At 36.4% G+C, this 22118-nt stretch overlaps 1 protein-coding gene across 1 annotated transcript in view; it reads right to left on the reverse strand.

Moving 5' to 3' along the window:
• The window catches only part of MALRD1 (MAM and LDL receptor class A domain containing 1), a 233366-nt gene that overhangs the window by 162985 nt on the left and 48263 nt on the right, over positions 1-22118 (reverse strand). The window contains exons 14-17 of the mRNA XM_063176389.1: positions 14050-14202; positions 13793-13898; positions 12137-12504; positions 10291-10703 (exon numbers count right to left, since the gene is read on the reverse strand). Coding sequence (XP_063032459.1) covers positions 10291-10703; positions 12137-12504; positions 13793-13898; positions 14050-14202 — 1040 coding nt within the window. The remainder of the gene's footprint in view (positions 1-10290; positions 10704-12136; positions 12505-13792; positions 13899-14049; positions 14203-22118) is intronic.

The following is a 22118-nucleotide window of genomic DNA, read 5'->3' on the forward strand; positions in this document are numbered from 1 at the left end:
ATCACACTGCCCTTCTTCAAAGCTCATCAGCCCCTTTCTTTCATGACCATTGAAAATGATTTGGAAATTAATGCCTCAAGACTTCAAAAGTTGAAATAAAGTCCTTTCACACAGGTGTCCAAATGAATTGTTACCAGCATTCTTAAGGTTACACACATCAAATATGAAAAATCTTGTGTCAAATATTTGATGTTTTACAGTGCTTGGTTTTACAAGATACTGAAAAACACTAGTTCTAGTTCAGTAAAGCACTTTATCGCGCCTCGCTATAAGCTTGTGAACCCTCATGCTGATTATGATGTTTTTCACAGCATTTCTCTAAAGTGCAGGGATGAATCACGTTTCTATCCTGTTTTAGACTATTCAGTAATATTGGAGGAATTAATGGCTTCATATTCTAGGAGTCTTTACTTTCCTGTATTAAGGTCACAAAACTTCATTCAAGAGAAAAGATCCTGTTGTCACTCTGTAATATTAGCACTGGAAGAATTATTGCAGAAGTACTATACTGTCAGTGCCTAAAAATTTCTGAGATTCTGGGTTTTTAAAACAACATGTTTAGCCTGCCCATTTGATAAACATCTATATAGCAATTGCAATTATGAAACTATATTTAAAATACCTTAAGTTCATGGTTAATTTTTACTTAATCTACAAGGATATACAAAGTCTGCTTTCTTTTCTCCCAAACACAGTTTTCCTCAGATTTTACATGTAAACAATTAAAACAAACAAACAAGCAAACAAACCCCAGGATTCTGGCTGAATTACTATATCAAATACCTGGGACTTATGGTCCTGAAAGAAGAGTCCCACATTGACCAGGATGACTTGTGATGACCTGAGTATTTCTGTCCCTCCCTTTTGTACAGTAGAGCACACCAAGATATAAAGGGCTGCAGAAAAACATCTTCCCATCTCTGTCCAGGGAAGTCTGCACTGGGCTGAACACATGGACTTTTTCTGATCCATGCAGTGCTCACTGCAAAGGCAATTCTTCCATGCTGAGATAAGGAGCATCCTAAGAGGAGGCGCTCACTGCTTTCTTCTCAATGCTTGTGAATGGACTTGTGGTAATAAACAGTCAATTATCTGTTCAGCAGCAAATGCTAATGAGCAAAGGGATCACTATTAGACCTTCTGCCTAATGATGTGAACCTTTTCTGACCCAAATGATTTTTCCTGACAGTTATATGGAGTTGCTGCTCCTACAGCCATGCATATGGCCTTAACCTCCCAAAGTAAGGAAACAATAACACAGAGATATCACCAGAACATGTGGGTTGACATGAAATCCTGTCCTCGTCACAGTTAATGAGAGTTTTGACATATACTTCAGTGGGAGTAGATTTCTACATTGTTCCTTAATGCTAATATAAACATACTCAATAAATAGAAATTTTTGCAAAAACAGATTGCAAAAAAATATTTTTAAAACTCTCTGCTTGATATAAGGCAATTTCTTTCCTCTGTGGAAGAAAATTTAATTAAATCTTCAACAAAGTACAGTTTTCCTGTGATCTTCCTGTTACATTTTCAAAGATATTGATATTCCTAAATCCAGTTATATTTTCCAGATCCAGTTAAGCCATGAGATAAACATCACTAACATTTTCCTTCTCCTTGTAAAGTCATCCAAGTCTTATTTTCCTGTTGAGCAGTTGCTGATAAGTAATATAGTAATATCAATAGGAAATGTGAAAAAGTACTCTTAATTTTCAGGGAAACATAACTCCTGTCTTACATGATACCCCTTGAACACAAATGGCCCAACAGTCTCTCAGTGGGCTGTGGGTTCTGAAAGATGGTGAAAACTTTCCATTACTTCAGGTTTTCCATATTTAAAACATGAGCAGAACTTGACAGTTCAGTAGAGAATAGAAAGGATATTTTTACTTGATGTGATTTCCATTGAGCAGCCTGCATGTAAATATGGACAAAAAAGGTAAAAAGCTCTCACCCCAGCCCCCTTATTTTCTCCCATCTCAAGAAAAATTGCAAGGAAATGACAGACATGAAATTAAGAATATAACTGTCACTGGAAAAGGTATTATTAAAGGTAGATTAGAAATTCTCATTCCTGGTCCCCTATGTGCACATGTTGTGACTTGATGACATCATGACAAGTTTTCCACAGCATATCAATAAAACAACAGCACAAAGAATAAATTGTTTGTATTATTAGAGTGGATTATCTCTTTAGTATTCTGATAGCACTGAACAAAAGGCCACTATCTTTCCCTAAGACCTGAACTAAGCCCACAAAATTTTCTCTGAAGGTTTATACAATGTATTTTCCTGATTCCTCATGTGATTATCTTGTTTCCACAGTTTTCTGTGTTGAGAAATCCATTTATCAAACATGGCAAAACCATTGTTTAGGAAAGACTTTTTAAAAAACTCACACTACTTGTTTTTCAAATACACAGCATTGTACCACACACATTTTCAGCATGAAAATTGTCTGTATTTCACTTCACACTGTAGGTATTGAATGGTCTTCGCTATCAACACAAAGTTCACCACCAACCACCAAGTCTTAAGGTTGTTTTTCACCTATTCCCACAAGTGCCTTGTTCCCATGTTGTCCACTCTAAATGTATATTGTTTCTGACCTAGACTGTGGACTAGTTAGGAAACCTGAGCATGAATTGCCCAAGCTAGAGCCTATACAAGCTCTGCATGAAGTATGAACATGAGGTTGACATGAGATATGTCATCTTTTGTTCCTGGCCCTCTACAGCCCCTTGAGGCTGGTTGTGAGGATGGGGCATGGTGGAGAGCTTAGGACCCACAAGTGCAAGAAGTAGAGCTGCCCTACCAAAAGGCATTGTCACTTCAACAGGACAGACTTGGACTAATCCACACGATTTGGCCTGATGGAGCAACCTCTGGCACAGTTCAGATACCCTGAAACTCTCTCTGCACATCACACTTGCCAGGACACATTCTGAAAAGGCATGAGTGTTAAATACAGGTATGACAACAATTTTTTTGGGTTTGAGTATGTGGTTATTGTTTTTGGTCAGTCAGTTGGTTGGTTGGTCTTTTTCCTTTTTTTCTTTAAACAACTTGCAAGATTGTGTAGGCTTTGCCCTGGGCTGAGTATAAAACTGTGGCCAGCCAGATAAGGGGGTGATTCTGCCACTCTGTCCACCATGGTGAGCCCACATCTGGAGTACCACATCCAGCTCTGGATTCCCCTGCATAAGAACATCATGGAGGTGTAAGTGCGGGTCTAGGGGAGGGCCACAAAAACTGGTCAGAGCAATGGAACACCTCTGCTATGAAGACAATATGAAAGATTTCAATTTAGAGAAAGGAAGGATATATGGAGACCTTATGGCAGCATTTCAATACTTAAAGCTGGCTCATAAGAGAGCTGAAGAGAGACTTTTTTCCCAAGACTTATACTGACAGGAAAAGGGTCAACGATTTTAAATTGAAGGAGAAGAAATTTAGATTGGACATGAAGAAGGACATTTTTTACAATGATGTTGAGAAGTGTGCTGGTCAGGTTGGATGAGAATTTAAGCAACTTTTTTATCTGGTACAAGATGTCTCTTCCCATTCCAGTGCATTTGGATATTTAAAGGTCCATATTAGCCAATTAATAAAAACTTGCTTGTGTAGGTCTGCCTGAAACTACAGGCTGTACAATGCCACAGTGAAAACAAAATGAGAATAATTACTGTAAACAGACCACAAACCAACAGCACAATGTAAATGTAAAAACACAGAGTATTGTGCAACATGCAAAGAGGTATCAGGGATGAAAGAAGGCAACATACAGATCAGAAACAAAGAAGAATAGTCAGAAAAAGACCTACTAAGATGCAGCAAATGTGTCTAGATATTCATTTATTTGAAGTACTATTGGAGGAGCAAGGTGGAACAAAAGCAAATGGTAACATTTAAAGGACAGGGGAAAAAATAAAAAAAGGAGAATTCCTGAATACTAATCTCAGCAGATTATTAGGGGAAGTTCAAAGGAGAAGAGTAGAAGAAGGAAGATGAGGAGTGATAAATTGAAAACTGAAACTGAAGCTCTTTTTTGAGTGGAAATCCATGCTGTCTAAATCTTTGTGCGGAAATTACTAGCAGGGAATGGATCAAAAGCAATAACATAAAAATGATCACAAGTAGGTATTAGACACGTAATAAATGTCTTAGAGAAGTCCTTGATAAGTTCAGAGCTGCTTCAGCACCAGATTTTAATGAAAAATATTTATCTGACCAACTAAACATTAACAAACTCCTGCTGGTATGTCAAAACACATTGAAATGAGGCCTTGAAGAAGGAAGCAGGTAGACAAATCAAGGCAGAAGGCTAACAACACTTGACAATAACAAACCTAGTTCAACAAGGGTGAAAGCGACTGCAGAAAATCTGAAATCACAGCTAGAATATCAAAAAGAGTGAGCCTCCCAAGGCACCAAGAGCTCTGTGCAGCAGAGTGCCTCACAGTGTGAGCACAGATGTGCAGTGGCAAGGTTGGCTGTCCACAGCTCAGTGTGTGTCACCATGGGTGGCATCACCCCAGCAATGCCACATCCTGGCACACAGTGCTTCCACCCAGGCTCTTAGCAGTGTATGCTAGGTGGAAGGCTGTAGCCTCATTATTGTGCTTCTAGGCCTTAACTGACTTTGCTTCTGATAATTTTCCAAGTTACTTTATTGACTTCATTTGCAGTTTCTTGTACACAAAACATGTGTACAAGACTTGTGTATACACAAAACATGTATACAAAACTTGTGTACAAAACATTCATCACCAATGAGCTACAAAACAGGTCTGTGGCATTCACATTCTCTGAAAAAGTTCCTTCGCACAGGATTTTTCTCCTGGGAAGCTGAGAAGCCTCAGAGAAAAGGAAAACAATCCTTATCTCATTTGCTTCTCCTCTGTTTTGCTCATGTGGAACGTGTTTGGAGATTGTTTACCCAGAGGTGATTGTTTCATTGCATTCTGGTGTGAGTTGCTTTGACTCTTTGGCCAATCAGGGTCTCTGCGTTGAGACTCTGGAAAGAGTAACGAGTTTTCATTATTATCTTTTTAGCATTGAGTAAGTATCCTTTCTGTATTCTTTAGTATAGTTTAGTATAGTATTTTTAATATAAAATAGTATCATAAAGTAATAAATTGGCCTTCTGAGAACATGGAGTCACATTAATCATTCCTTACTTCATCTGGGGGCAACGCAAATACAATACAGGCCATCCTAAAATAGTATTTCCTGTTGCTTGGATTGTGTTACATTATGATTTCATAGAATACCTCTCTTGTCTCTATTCAGAGGAATCACTGATGATCTTTCTCTATGAAGCTTTTTAAACACTGTTGGTTAGATGTTTCTCTGCTAAATCTCAAGCAACTCTCTTTCTGAAAGGAACACAGTTTAACCAAGTTCTCTAGAAAGGGTCAAACATTTTCAATTTTTTTTCCCAGTTTAATGTTCCAAAAATAAGGGTAAATACACAATTACTTTGATTTTTTTTCTTTTTTCCTGTGCTCTCCACACTAGGAAATAATGCTACTCCTTGGGACAATAAAGAGTAATGCACACTCTTCCAGAGAAGTTGCAGGCAAAGAAGTTTGGTTAAGTTTGATTAGCTACTTGCTCTGGAATTCACCAGTATAAGTCCAGAATTTTAACCTGATGCTTATCAATTAATGACTAGAGAGCACTGAAAAATTCACACAAGTCTACAAAACTATCATTGTTACAAACCCTATTAAAATATTCTCTCTGAGGGACTGTAAAATTGAATACAAGATCTAAAATTTTTAATTTCCATAGTTCTAAAGCTCGTCATGTAGGAAATGAAATTGTATTTATTCTTACATAAAAGATAATATACCTAACAAAGAAGACTAGTGAGTCATTATCTTGTCCTAAATTGGCAAAAAGTGTATTTAGTTTACTATAAGTCCCCCTCTACTATTCATTTATGAAATATAATTATCACCACTAGAAATGCATGAAAGAAAAACTCTACATTCTGGAACCTCAAAAATTGCCACAGTGGACACTATTGTTTGAAGCAGAACCCCAAACCACTATAAAAATAGTTTTTAAACTGGAATTACGCCAAAAATTCCATTTACCTTTAGAATTCTGAGTTTTTCCTTACAGAAATGGCTGGTGGGGTGAGGGTGTTGATGAATCCTCCCTTTCCTCAGAAAAGTAATTGCAAGAAACGGCAAGAATGGCAGAAATAACTGAAGGGTGACTTTTGTGACGCCATTTCACTTACTACAGAGCAGATCATCAGAACCCCCAAAGAACAGCTGCTATCTCATCTCACTGAGGAGCGAAAGGGAAGAGTAGAGGGTGAAAAAGCAGAACAGCCTATGTGACGTATCCCAACCAGCTTTGTACCCTACGTACGACTTTCAGCACTTCTGTCTCTCCTGACAGGATGAATGGCAAGAGCCAGGATGTAAAAGATGTATGCTCACTACATATATATTTGACATGAAACAGATATCTCACTCATAACAAAAACATAATACAAGTACCCATATATTAAAAAAAAATTAGCACAACGGATAAAAAGAACAGTTGGAGAAATAATGTTGTTTTATATTTGTGCTCACAGGACATAGTCCTATTCTATATTCATAGAAACTGCATCATTCTAATTTTCAATCAATATTCCATTATTTTCTAAGCCAATACTTAATTGATAAAAAGATTAAAATTATTATAGTGTATTTTTTGTTTACTTTTCTTAACCACTTGTAAAATAGGAAATTGTCAAATGCATTTTATATCTACTTAATTGCAACATTATTTACTTTTTTGCAATTATTTATTTTCTTCTGATATTGGTCCTTATTTTTCACACTTAAATGGAGAAACATTTATATTTGAAGGGATAAGTAAGGTTTTATATATGATACTTAGAATACTAAATTTTTTAGTAATGAAATCAAATATAGCAGTAATAGTTAACCATGAACTTAAACATTGTACTTGCATTTTTAAATTTCATAAGAGCCAATGAATAAAAATGCAAAACTGACCTTTATAAAATCATCACAAAATGATGATAGACTCCCTAATGTACTACTTACACTTTGCAGTATCAAAGATGTATAACCATCTTTGTTTACAGAGATAAATGTATAATCTGCATGAGCAAAAAGGGAATAACTGTATCGGGATAAAGATAATTATTCTTTTTTTAATATGTTCTGCAATATAGCAAAGTTGCCCTAGGTCTCTTAAGACAGACATGATAGGTAGGTGAATTCTATCATGACAAAAAGGACACTACAGTGCCCAAAAGGATTGAGATATAGAGTTTTGCCATTTTTCACATATCATCATTTCCTTTTCTGTATCATCAGAAATATGAAAAAATAGAGCAAGCTAAGAGAGTAAAATTTTTTAAGATGTTAAAATAGAATCTTTGCTCAACTTCTTCTGAGCAAAAACTATTTCAGATATGATTATTCCAAAGAAGATAAAAGCAAACACTATTCCTCATCAATATGAGTAGGCTATCATAGACAGAATTTTGTTTTACTACCGTTTCAAGCATTTATCTAAAGAAAAGGCATGTAAGTAAACTTCTCAGGATTAAAATAAATGCAGAACAAGTAAAGAGACAAGGACACTCGACAGTGGGGGTTTTTTTCATGCTGAAACAAGTATCCTGTAGAATTAAAAGGAATAGTTTATAAGAAATTCATTTTAACTTGAATTTTTCCAATTAAAAATTTTGTATAACTTCTTGCAGATAATATCATTTGCAGAGGAAGAGAAACTCTAGATCAATAAAGCTGCAAAAATTTTATAAGCATGTGTATTTGGAACTATTTTTAATACTTGTCAATAGTAGTAGTTGACAGAGGTGCTTAATTTTGTCTTAGAAAACTGCATTCCTTTTGTTTAAATAGTTTAGCTCTGAATTTACCTTTTCCTCCTCTTGCTACTCCCATTGTTCTCAATGGTGTCACATTTAACACTTTGGTGTAAAACATCTGATGGAATAGCAACAAATGTCACCATGGTTTAATGGCAGCCAGAACAAAGCTTTCTTGACAAAATTAAGATTCTAAGGCTTATTGGGAGTGGGAGTGAGCCAAGGGACTTTGCTCTTGCCTTTGGGTTTCTGCCAGGGCATTCAATTAAAGGGCCTAGAGTTTCATACCTATAGAGTTCAAAACTTTCAAAAAAGACTTTGACTTTCAAGAGGGCCTCAAATGCCTTTTTTTGCTGCTTTGAATTTTTGGCTGACAGTTCCTCCTTTTCCTAGGAGTTGGCACAATTGTTCATATACTCCCAAAGCTGGCTTCTCATGCTTAGCAAATAAACTGAAAATGTGAATTGGAGGGATTTATTATTTATAGTGATTATTTCTCTTACTGGGGTCAACGAATGATCTATTTACATAGGGAGGAAAGAGGAAGAGGACACATCTCAGATGTATGGTTATCTCACACATTTAGAAGAGAAAATACAAAATGAAGGTCTGACTGACAAAGACTTGGATGATCTTTGGTCCTAGAGTCTAATATTTTCTATTCACTAGGAATCTCTGAAAATCCTGTAAGAGCTGACAAGATGCTCTGGTTAGAGACACAGAAGATTATGAAGCCAAGATTTGTATTTTGTCCAGAAAATTATTTAAAAGTTCTATCTTTATTTAGACTAGTTAGTTTTTAGGCTTTAATGAAAAAAAAAATCCCTTCTCAAGTGAATCTAAACGCTTCATTTGAAGCATTGAGGTGACCTACAAGACTTTAAGCATGTGGTATGAAAGCAGTGAAACCCGAAATTTATGGGATATTGGGAACAGAGTATAGTAAATACAGAAGGTACAGCTTTAATACTGTTACACAGCCTGGAGACAGCCTAAAACCAACTGAGAGGCAGTTCTAGTGCACATCTCAGTAGAAATACTTCAAATATAGTGTATTTAAATACTATACACTTAAAAGAACGTTTGGAAAGAGAAAGACAGATTGGAAAGCAATCAGCACTTGGCAACACAGTAGAAACAGAGCGCAACTTGCTCTCTTCAAAACTCCTGAGTTTTGAAGTGCTGTAGGTTGTGACACAGCAAACTCCATTATAAGATACACAATACACAATGAACATCAGATCTTGATCTCTTTCTTCAGAACAATCAAACTTATACCTCACACCCCTCAAAAATGACTATGAGAAATAAAAATAGATCAAAGTAATATCTTTGAAATTCCCTGCACAGAACTATGAAAGTATAACAGAAAACCCTATAACAATAACATGTGAAAAACATTTCAATTACTGAGTAGACCTTCCTAACTCTCAGGAGGTCAAATACAGGACAGGAAGGTTTATAGCTCTTCAGATAAACCACTAAACAGGGAAGCGGAAAGGGGGAAAGGGAAGGGGAAGAATCTATGATAGCATTATGTTTATATGCCTTTATATTTTTACAAAAGATCTTGACAGAAAATGAACATACTCCTTCCATGTGCCTCCTTGCATCCACAGTATTATTAATGCCTTTTCCTCCAAAGAGGATAGAATTTCTCTTTACTTAAAATTAGTGTTTGGGAAATAATAATGAACAATCTAAAGAAAAAAATGCACTGTATCAGATTTAAAAGGAAGGTGGAAGAGGTTTCTTTTTTATAATATGGCGTGGGAGGAAAGGAGAATGGTAATTTTAGGACCAGTTGACAATCGAGTGGACCAATGCCTCCTCTAGTAACCCTGCAGAATATCCCAACTGGAATAAAAAGACCGCACATAGTTAAATAATATATACAATATTTAAAAGAGGAAAATATAAGTAAAGATTTATAGCTGTAACTTATTTTAATCGTATATTTCTCTAAGAAATTTTTGACTCTTAGTCTAACCTGGCAGCCAAACATTTTGTATTGATGTAATTTCAGGTATTATATAATTAAAAATTAATTTGTAGCTCTTTCAAAATTAGGCGAAGCAGAGGATATTTTTTTGAACAGAATTAATGAATCAAACTATTTCGTAGTAGATTTGGATAAGATTTTTTTCAGCAAATCCTTGGGAAAAAAAACTAGTATCCATTTTAAAAACACATATTCAAAATATTAAAATTAAGTGGTTTAAAGTGGGAAAAGTCACTATAACCACAAGAACAAAAATATTTTACATATTTAAAATATTAAAACCCTACAAACATATTTTGAAGCAAAAGTGATCAAACAGTTACAAATAGCTTTGAGATTGTGCAGTTATTTATATACTCTCAGTGCTTTATGATGCAGGAAATAAACACTTCAAAACTTAGAAGGATCATACCTGAAATGGCTTAGAACTGCTGATGAAGAGTGTCTGTCTGATCCATCTGTTTTCTTGATTTCCAAACTTGTACCACAAGAGCCATCCCTTAGCATTGCTCACAGTTCTTTGGAAGACTGACAGCTTATAAACTTCTTTTCCAAACATATGATAATGGAAGCGGAAAGCACAGGTTCCATGGGCAGAAGGGTTGAAGAGAGGACTGAGCAGAACTGCTTTATCCTGGAACTGGCGTGGCTCAGAGGACTCCAGGTACAGGTAGTGTCCTGTGGCTGTGCCTGTTGTGTGATCCTTCAGTGGGCCTGTGTTGACTGTGGGCGTTGGACCCTGTATTCTGATCCAGTCAAAGTCATCCTCTGCATCCTGCTCCCAATTGCACAGCCCATTTTCAAAGTCACACTGAAGGTCAGGGTCTGAAATGTAAAGAGAACAGACCGTCAAAAATAAAAAAGCAGTATCAAAAGGGGATGGGGGTTTAATATTTTTTTCTTATCCCTGCAAATATTTATTTCCAATTTATACCTGTCAAATTGTACTTAATTTATTGAATAAACATAACTGTGAGTAAAAGTATCCATGTTATTAATTTTATGCATTATTAAAATTAAAGACTGTAAACTTCTTTAACTGAAAGTGAACAGATCAGAGTTAAAATTGAGGTTAATTCAATGAAATAAACCACAGCATACTGTCTTGTATGTACGTGTGATAAATGATCTAATGTATTTTTGCTTGGCAGATGTAGTCCTAAAAACACATTGGGGTTTAGATCTTTAATATCCTCAATAATATAAACATGATAATTTTACCAAGGCTAAATCAAAGACTTTATAACACAACTGCATTTTTTTATTTGACACCAAGGTAAAATGTATTGATTACTTCTAATCTAAAACAAAAAAATGTGTCAGAGGTGGTGAACTTGCATTCCAACTTTGTATCTGCTTTTAATAAGCAATAACTGACATTATAGCATTTTTTTAAAAATAAAGCTGTTTCATTTAATGGTGTTTAAAACTGCAACTAAAACCTCATCACAGACCTCAAAATGGGTTATAAATAAGCTAGCCATTTCTGCCAAGTAGAAAAACTAAGATAAGCTGGAAAGCCTTCACTTTCTTTTAAATTTACAGCAGTTTTAGGTTGATATTCAGCAATTATTGTTGCAGACTGATATCACCTCGAGCATGTAAGGTGCCCCCCATTCTCAAACTGATTGTGATTTGCATAATTCATTTACCTCAGGAAGTGATAAAGCAAATGCTAGTTAATTTTATTTTATATTAATGTTCTTGAGTTCTTAAAATTGATGAATGCATGCTTCAGGGGAAAAACCATCAACAGCACCCTTCAGCACTCAAGGTGAATGTCAAAAATGGGAACGACTCATAGCCTCCCTCAGTACTTTCAAGTGCTTCCTTTGAAGGGGGCAAACAGGTTCAGCACTCCCATCTTTAGTATAGATGTTTAACTTTTTTTTGATAGGAAGAGTGTAGGTCCTAAGAAGAGGTAGGACACTCCTCTCAGCCCATCAGTACGTCAGTACTTGTGTCAGTAAAATCAAAGATGGCATCTTGACTTTACATCCTCCCTTTTAAAACAAACTTGTGACGAATGTTCATGTTTTACACAAGATTAAGAAATAGAGTGGTTTTGGATAAAGGAGAGAGAATTCCATTTACCCCCCGTTTAACTCACCATATGCATTTAAGATTAAAATTATCATTCTGGTCTATGTCTATGTCTATGTTACTGTCTGTAGCAATTCTGTGCTCTTTCAGCCCAGGGGTGAATTGGGAGGTCAACTTTTGTGTGGTCTTAGTAAGCAATAGTGGAGAGTACTCACCACAGCTCTCTTCATCTGATCCATCCCCACAGTCATCCATAAGATCACAGACCAACAAACTGTCAATACAAGCTTTTGTGTCTCTGCACCAGAAGTGATTTGGACCTTCACAACTTAATGCTGGAGGCGGGAGAGCACAGTTTTCAAATCTAATATCATCAATCGCCGAGACGCCCTCATAAACACCCAGACTGATTTTATCAAGAGAAAATTGGAAAGGATGTGGAAGGCGTCCAAGCTGAATGACTGCCTTCAGCCACTGATTTCCCTCGCTGTAGTATGTCCTCCAAAGGACTGTAGGCTTTTTCAGCCCATCCACAAGCAATCGCAGCTCTGCTGCCCCAACTGACTCTCCGTAATTATAATACCTAAAATGATAAAAATAAGAATGTTAAGTGGGCAAATGATGAAAATGTTGCAACGACCTCTATCTTTTTAGTTATATCTCTGTGATATATAGGAAGTCTACAGGGCCTGTAAGCCAATCCATTTTCTGAATGATGGTAGGATAGGCTGCTATATCAGTCTAGGCCTGGTCTCAAGAATTGAATATTTTGAGAGAAGAAGCATACTTCATTAAATTGAAACCCACAACTGAAGAGTCAGTCACATTTGCTTTTATATTCAGCAACAAACACTGCTCACTCAGATGCATAATTTCTTTTTATAAATTTAATTCAGTACATGATTATAAAGTTTCAAGAAGGAAAAACAGGAAAAACACAACACCTACTGAATGCATAAGTATGCTCTATATCTACGTTAGTTTTTGTTAACATACTGCCTTCTAAGCCTTCAGCATTTAAAACTGACAAATACTTAGGTTGGCAATTGTACAACAAAACTGGGAGCAGAAGCACATATACAACCAACAACTTGTAATATCCAACTTCAAGACATGAATCTTGGATAAAAAAGACAGTTCCACTTCCTATGGCAGATGTATTTGACATCACTGAGATAAACTGCACTTAATTGTTATTAAGGTCAGGCCAAACCTTTATTTAAACAGTGACACCAGTTTGGCCTTAGTAAACAAATTATCAAAGCTATATTTTTTCTGTCTATCTTTGACAAGTTTGCACAAAGACTGAGACAAGACAATTACTGAAAATGTTTGTTTGGGTTTGATTGTTGATTTTAGTTGTGGGGTTTTGTTGGTTTGGTTTTTTCTGTGTATATGAAAAAATAAGTGGGAGCAAAGAACAAATTCTCACACTGGAACTTCTACTTAATAATAATAATTTGGATAATCTAATTTTGAATACTCAAGGTGACTCAAGAACCTATTAGATTTTTCACAATGCCTTTCTTTTCTTAAAAAAAAATTCACATTTTCAAATTATTTACCAAAGAACAAAGAATTAACCAAAGAATTGTTAGCAAAAGGACTGTGGTATTTGCCCATGTATATACAGGCACAATCCTTTACTATAACTTTGCTCAGAGCCTGACAATGTCACGTCCTGTTTCACTTTTCTGCAAGTGTTTCATCTCACATCTGTATTGTTCACAATGAAGACTATATGCTGACAGAATAAAATGAAATAAATACTTCAGAGAAAGATGTATCTATTTCAAACTATAACCTCAATTTCAGTCCAAGAGAAGCAATGTGAGATAATCCAGGAATTTTAAATGTAAAGTATTTCATACCAAAAGGACAGTGTGCAATTTGATCCCGTTTGCCTGAATTTTGGGCTTCGTAGCCGAGCTATTTGTGAAATACTGTTGCTGGTCTTCAGAATGAACATAAAATGACCTGTTAAAATAAAACAAAAAAGCAACTTTTCAGCTCAAGAAATAAAGGGTTTATAAAGGTTTTTACATCATTCATGGCCATCACTTAAAATCTGGCTATGAAGCAGGTTTATCTATTCCACTTCTCTGTTTCTAGGCCTGGCTTGTCTTACCTTCAGATTTGTTATAGGTGTGATCCCGTGGAGGAGCTTGCTTCTGAAATGCAGGTGGAAGAGCGCTGCTGGAGCTTCTTACCCAGTCAAATGCATCTGCATCTATAGCTTCAAACCAGCCACAGCTCTCTCTTTCAAAGTCACACACAGCAGCTGGAGTAAGGAAAGAGACATTTCATTTCTATATACAACATTACAAAAGAAGCTTTGCAGTATGAAAAGTAAATAAAATGTTTCGAATATGTCATGAATATTCTAGAAGTAAGTCTAGGAAAGGGATGTGGAGAGGCAGAGTAGCTTTGTACCAGACATGAGGAACTTGCTTAGTAACAGCTGAGTAAAAGTGCAGCCGCAGAGGAGCAGCCAAGCCATGGCCATGTGCTCTGTTCTCAGTGAAACACATCCTTCTCTCTTGGGGGGCTCCAGCCAAAGCGCTCAGAGCAGGCAAGGAGGTGCTGAAAACAAACCTCACAGTCCTCCTGGTATGGAGCAAGAGCACTGGGCACACAAAGCAGCCACAAACCTTCTGCAAGATCTGTTTTGTTGTGGGAGGCAGAAATTAAGTCCCTCTTTTCCTAAATGCCAGCAACTATGTTAATGATAACAAAATCCTCCCTCTGTTCATAACTGGAATGAAGTTAAATATCAGGCATGAGTGAGAAACTATGATATTGGTAATCTCTGCAACACAAACTACTGAAGTGAAAAATATCTAGAAAGCATATTCAGCTGCATTCTTCAATACTTCAATTTAAAAAGCAGTGATATTTTAGAAAATTTATATATTACAAATACAGGGGGGAAAAAAGAGTGGAAGAGTGTCATTTATGAATGAATGTAAATAAACATAGGATCATGGAATGGTCTGGGTTGGAAGGGACCTTGAAGATCTTTTAGTTCCACCCCCTTGCCATAGGCAGGGACAGCTCCCCCTAGACCAGGCTGCCCAGAGCCCCATCCAACCTGGCCTGGAACACCTCCAGGGATGGGCTATTCACAGCTTTTCTGGGCAACCTGTTCCAGTGACTCACAACTCCCCCAGTAAGGAATTCCTTTTCATCAGTTTTTTTCTCTCTGGTATTTTATAAAAATTTTCATTAAATCACAAAATTATAATTTTTTTATTCCTGCAAATATAACAGGCTTTAAAGGGAAAATATTAAGGGAATTAAAGACTAAGAAATAATTTATTAATCATATACATAGAATAAATAAAGCAAATATTCAGGCATGACTGTCACAATTATTTTATAATTCTTATCACAGTTTTCAGTCATCATATTATGCTATGGCATAGTATGGTATGTAAAATATGCACATATCAGAATCATATGAAGTCCCCTGAAGAATAAGATTACATTAGTGTTTAGTTATGGAAAGCATGGGAGGTTTTTTTCCATTTGTTGTGTTTGATTTTGTTTGTTTTCCTCTTTAGAAACTATGTTACACTGGTTATACATATTTTTTAGAAATAATGAAAAATTACTAATGAGGCATATTAGTAATATTGATAGCTATGTCTTCTAAAAAGAAAAGGGTTTTTAAATTATTGACAGTTAAAAGTCCACAGTTAGCTTAAAAAACAATCTACAAATATGGAAGAACAAATAATGTTTAAGAGATCCAATATAATATATGTTTTCTCTGCATATAGTGTATGTGGGACAGAAATGCCTATGATAAAATGATACAAATCAAATGTGACTAAAAACAGAAGGAAGGAATTTTTTGACAGAAAGTTTTGATAGAATAAAATGAAGACAAAATATATCTGAAAATATTCTAGGACCTAAGCATGAGAGAAATTACTGAAAATTCCCAGGGAGAATATCATGAGAAAGGAATATGGACAGCTATTTTTGATTTGCTTTTTACTCAATTGAAGAAACCATCACATACTCCCAGGAGAACAGCCACAAAGTATATGACAGACCTTGGACACAGATGGTTACACCAAATGAGGCAAATAAACAAGATAAAACTGTTAAGTCTGAGCCCAGACTTCTTGCATCTGTAACTTATCACACAGACAAAACAGAGAAGAAAGGATTCACTAGACCATTTTGCTTAAGCATGGATAAGTACAGTGAGATAAAATAACCCTGAAACCTTCAACTAAATCTCAAACCAGCTATTTAACACCTGGGGAAAATACTAGAATACAGAAAGCTGGTAGAGCCTGGGTGAAATGCACTTGGATCTTGATGCTTGATAACACTTCAATGATCTAATTGTCTTGTCCCATAACTTCTTTGACTGGCAGTTTAATTTCAGACAGATTATTCAGAAAAAAAGGCTCTTGATTGGGTACTTTTGTTCTTTCTCTCACAGTGAATGCCACAGTCTAATCTGCCTTCTCTCTTAAGACTTTTGGTTTAGCTTTTCTCCTATTTGCTCCTATTTGCTTTTCTTCCTTTTTTTTTTTTTTTTTTTTGTTCTCACATACTGTGTATATACTCCAATCTCACATAAGCCTATGCACTCTGCCAGGCTGACTGCTCTTCATATGCTGATGAATTTATTGCTAGTGTTTCTTAAACTTGTTTTGTCATCCTTATTATGTTTTTACATTTAACCTACCAAAATTTGTCATCTTTTCCATATTTTTAAATTAGAAAATACTTCAACTATTTGTTTGACACTGTTTAACCCCTAGTGGCATCCAAATGTATGAATACATTTTTCTTTGCTGCCCCTTTCACCACCGTTTCTAACAAGCTTCCTCCCTAGTCAAGATGGAATCAGAGAGCCCGTGAGCATCACATTTCAGCATGATTGGCTTTTGTGGATGCTTTGAGCAAGCTGCCTTTACACCTTCAACACATTCAGTGTCCTCTGAGCTGACTTGTTACCACAAAACACTGATTTCTTTCTGATTTTGGGGTCTTATGCAGAGTACTTTTCCTGTTTCGAGAAGTTTTATTCTAAGGCCTTCACAAATCAGATGTGCAGTTTCTCTGTTAGCTGAGTGATGCCTAACACGAACTTAATAAACAGTCTTGCTCAGAACAGTATTTTAAAAACAATTGTTTAAGATATTAGCATTTCTTAAAGAATGGAAGTTCATAAATCTCTACAACCCCCAAAATCTCTACTTGTCTTTCAGCCCATGTAAGTTTATACAGAATGAATCATAAATAAAAAATGCAAATGAAGAGATAACATCATCATTACTGGTGTATATTATCTTCGTTTATTTAAAAATGTTTCTAAACCTTCAAATATCCCAATAAACTTTAAAATAATTTTCAAACAGTAATTATAAGATAAATTTAGGAATTTATTGCAAATTGACAAAATTTGCAATAAATGGCAAAAATATAATTATCATCAGTTCTCAGAACCAGTTTAACTCTGGACACAGTCATCTTAGACAATTATAACTCTCTTTATAGTACAAGGACACCAGCCTTCACATTTTTATGTTTTCTATCCCAGCTACTATTTACTAATTCCATTATATACACTCTATCAAACAACACCATAATTTGCTGGTGCTGCAGCCTAATTTCTACAGTGACAAACTGAATAGAGAACAGTTAAAAAAATAACAGCAAAAGTTCATCAGCAAGAAGCACTGCTAACTGAACAAACAAACAAAAAAACAAAAGACAAAAAGCAAGTCACTACTTGAAGATCAAACATATATGATTTTTACAAAATCCAAGGCAAAGTTCCCCTTCCCTCAATTTTCACCTCCAAATATTAATTGCTACTATTTTGAAAAAATAGAACCAAAAAATCCACACTTAAACATAAAGGTTTAAAACAAATAGATGTGGTAGTCCTCTCTACAGATGGCTAAAGGAACAAAGTACTCCAGAACATTTTCTTTTGCTAAATTTTGTTGGGAAATCCATTTCAATAGTCATGAAATTGCAATAGACTTCTTTGTGATTTCAGTCATGTGGGCTTTTTAGTACTAGACAGATATGATTTGTACATAACACAAAAGTGTACATCACTTGTGAAATGAGAAATAGCTTTGCCTGTAAGGAAGGCAAAGTATGCAGATTAAAAAGGGTTTGTTATAAATAAATCTTCTGATATCACTGTGCACCTACATTTTTAACAGCTAACTGCACTAAATATCTCCTAACTTAGCTGTAGGACTTAAAAGATTGAGATTTTTACAGAGGGAAAAAAATTCTAAAATAAATTCTATAAAACTGAAGGGAAAGTTCTTTTTACTGAACTATGCAAAAATAAGGTTCAGGGGTCACTATTCAGGTCTTCTTGCTATTCACCGTGTTTTCTCTGCCACCAAAGCCCAAAGCCCATTCAATATTTTTAACCAAAGTGCATAATTTGCTAGAAACCAAATGAGTAACTATGAAATGAGACAGGTTTTGCCCAAAAATACTATGTAGATATTTGCTGAAAGAAGTAGACAAGTAAGACTCATGACTTCTGGGTTCTATAGAAATTCTGAAAGTGTGTGTGGTCTCTGTTGGAAAAATGTCCTTGTTCTTTCCTCAATGCTCTTCTTTTCCACAGCTTATTTCCTATTTTACCTATTACACAACTGCTCTTCTGTGACCCCTTATTTCAGTCAAACTATCACTGAAAATCTGGAAATCCTCACTCTCTTACCTCATTTCCCAAAACAGCTCCCTGATCCAGGTCCTCTCATGTAGTCTCAGCTCTCTGTCACTGAATAGCCAGATCCCTCCCAAAATATCACTGTTCCACATTTGTATTCTTCATTCTCATTCTCTCCTTGTTTTATTCTCTCTTACCAGACATTTAGTCTTCCATTATTTTTCTCTCTCCTGATGCTGATCAGCTGCTCCCAGTTTTCCCCCCAGAGCAGCCAAGGTCCCTCCTGCCCTGGCTTCCTCCAGCCCCTGGTATCTTCTCTCCTACACCAGCAAGCTCAAGCAATGCAGCCTTTGCAGCCCATTTCTTATCCACTGTCAAAGGTATTTTCCTTCCTCTGTAGATGGGATTTCAGTCCCATTCCTTCTCCATTTAACTTTCATGAGCTGATTCTTATGCAGTTATCTAGGCACTTCCAGTATTAGGTACCTTCTCTAATTTACAACCTGCAATCTTTTCACTCCTTGAACGTAAGCCCATCTCTCTGATCTGGCTGCTGTTTCACCTTTAAGAATTACTGATTTGCCTGGCAGAAATAGAGTAGCAAGCATATGAGACAGACATTTTAGTATGCAAGATTTGACTCTAAAAATGAGATTTAGGAAGAGTTACTGTATAATTAGAGCAGAAGTGGGAAATATACGGAATGTTTCTTATAACACTGAGAAGATTTTTATTACTCACATGAAGGTAACCATTAGAAACCAAATAATATTTATCTTTAAACAATTATGCCACTAAAGTAGGTTTTAAGAACCAATAAGTGCATCCTTCTCTTTACTTGCCTTCTAACTCAAAGTAAGATACATAAAACAGTGTACAAACGTATAGATTATGTCCAGTTTATGAATTACTTCATTTAAGGCTAGCCTTAGCATGCTTGTAGTGCCCTAAATTGTACACCATAGAATAATAACTATTAAATGCATCTTTCATTTAGACATAAACACAAAACAATGCCATGTGTCTGTGTGCTGGTTTGGGCTGAGGTGTAGTTAATTTTCTTCACAGTAGCTGATAAAGGGCTATATTTTGGATTTGTGCTGGATACTGTGTGGATTATTCAGGGATATTTTAATTATTGCTGAGCAATGTTTATATGGAGCCAAGGTCTCTCCTGTTCCTCACACTGACCCACCAGCAAGGGAGGGAATGCACAAAAAGCTGTGAGGAGACACATCCAGGAAGGCTGATCCCAACTGAACAAAGAGATAGCCTACATCCTGTGGTGTCACACTCAGCAGTAGACCAGGGGAGATGCTCCAAGTGATGATGTTGATCTTCCCAAGTCACCATAATGTGTAATGGGGCCCTGCTTCCCTGGGGATGGCTGAACACCTGCCTGCCCACAGGATGAATGAAATCCTTGTTCAGCTTTGCTTGTGTGCATGGCTTTTGCTTTCCCTGTTAAACTGTATTTATCTTGACCCATGAGTTTTCTCACCTTTACTCATCTGATTCTCTCTCCCATCCCACCAGGGGAGTGTCAGCAGCTCTGTGGGGCTGAGCTGGGGGTCAGACATGACAGTCTTTTCTGGCACGTGTGGCTTGATGGGTTTGAGATAATGAAAAGTGTGATTGAAATGTGTTGGATCAAATTTATAGCTTGTATTGATGTTTTGATATTAATTGGCACATTCCTGGGCTCTCCATGGGGCCTGCTTTCCTGACTGTTCATTAGAGCCTGGGGCTCACCATTGGCTGCTTCGTGCTTTCTCTGCTTGCTGACTGCTTATCTCCTTACTCTGCTGTGCCTGGAGAATTTTTATAAGAACACAGGTGATGAGCCTGCTGGCACATGGCCAGGTCACTGCTGCTGCAGGGACTCCAGCGTGGACTCGAGTCAAGGGGACCGTGACCTGCGGGTGAGGCCAAGTGGGACTGGGACTCCCTGGGGTGTTTGTGGCTGAGAACAGCCCATGCCAGAGCACATACATCTTGTGGCCATGGTTATGTCTGTGTGGCAGCAGGTGTAACTCTGAAGGGTAAGTCCATGCTGGAGAAAGTACACTTCAAAGGATCTATGGCTGTGGGTGAGCCAGTGCTGCAGCAGGTATGACTCAATACATCAGTGACTGTGCAGGAGGTCAGGACCTCAAAGCATGTGACCATGGATAAACCTCTAAAAATATGCTATATTTCATATAAATATAAATTATTTCTTATTTATTTTATATAGAAACCCATATAATTATTTCTGATAATCCACACCATAAGTAGACAGAAAAAAACCAAAACCGAACAGACACATAAGACAGAGCATAAGGGAGAAATTAGCAAAGGGCAGACAGAATATCAAGAATACATTTATGTTAACAGATTGCTTTTCAACCTGATCTTATTCCATCAACTTAATTCTTAGGGTGCAAAAGTGAGCATTTAGACTACACCAAATGCATAGGATGTAGACCACAGAAGTCATGCTGCACATTCATCTTCCAGAGCACAAGCACACAATGTGATAGGTGTGTTAGGTCACTGATGTAAATCTGCAGTTTGAAAAAGGCTGTCCCATTTCTCCTCTGCTTTAATGCGTGAAAGTCAAGTATAAAAAGTATAAAAGCTTTATGGCCATAGTAAATTCTTCATCTGTAGAAGAAAAGCTGTGATCTAATAGTCAGGGGTAGCAGCACTCAGGAGAGAAAATATTTTGTCAGTCCCAGAAGGGGTAATATTCAACTGAATTCTTTCAGGCCTGACAGAAAAAAAAGGTACTAATTTCAGTGGAAGTGAAAATTAAGAGATATCTCAAGGATTGATATTGAGAGTTAAAAAAAATTGTATGGAGACCTGGCTTATTCAGTGGGCGTAGTGGACCCGAGCATCTAACTAAAACATCTTGCTGGAATTTAAGATTAAAAGATTTAAACAGAACATTTCTTGAAAGACATTTTAAGCCCATGTAATATCCTTGCCTGGTTCTCATACAAAGAGAAAAACATTAACAAGGTCAAGGTGCATGTAGTCACTATTAGATGGAACACCATGGGAAAAAATCTTAATATTGATGAAAACAACAATGTAGTTGGAAGAAGTGAATAAAAATCTGTGCTTAGCCAAGTTCAGAAATAAGGAAAATTGAGAAATATGAAATGCTTGCAGCCAAGAGTAGGAACATGCAAAGAAAATATAGAAAATAACGATGCACTACATAAGCAGGAAGATGATGAAATACTATTTGAAAAGAATTATAAGAGCTATTCTAGTGCTGCAGACTACCAGATTAATGTGCTGAAAGGCAAGTTTATTGCTTGGAAACAGTCAACTTGCCAAACTGCTTGCAGTGTCCTTTGTGTACCTACATTCTGCTTCCCACATTACAAGCTGTACTGCTAGCACACATTGAGCCAGCTCAGCAGTAACAATGATTTATAAGTCAGCAATATACTTAGAGCAAAGATCACCATAAATATAATGGTTCCAAAGTTTAACCTTTAGCATGGCATTGTTAATGTATTGTCTTGACAAAT

This window comes from Melospiza melodia, chromosome 1 (genome assembly GCF_035770615.1).
Source record: "Melospiza melodia melodia isolate bMelMel2 chromosome 1, bMelMel2.pri, whole genome shotgun sequence".
Lineage (NCBI taxonomy): Eukaryota > Metazoa > Chordata > Aves > Passeriformes > Passerellidae > Melospiza > Melospiza melodia.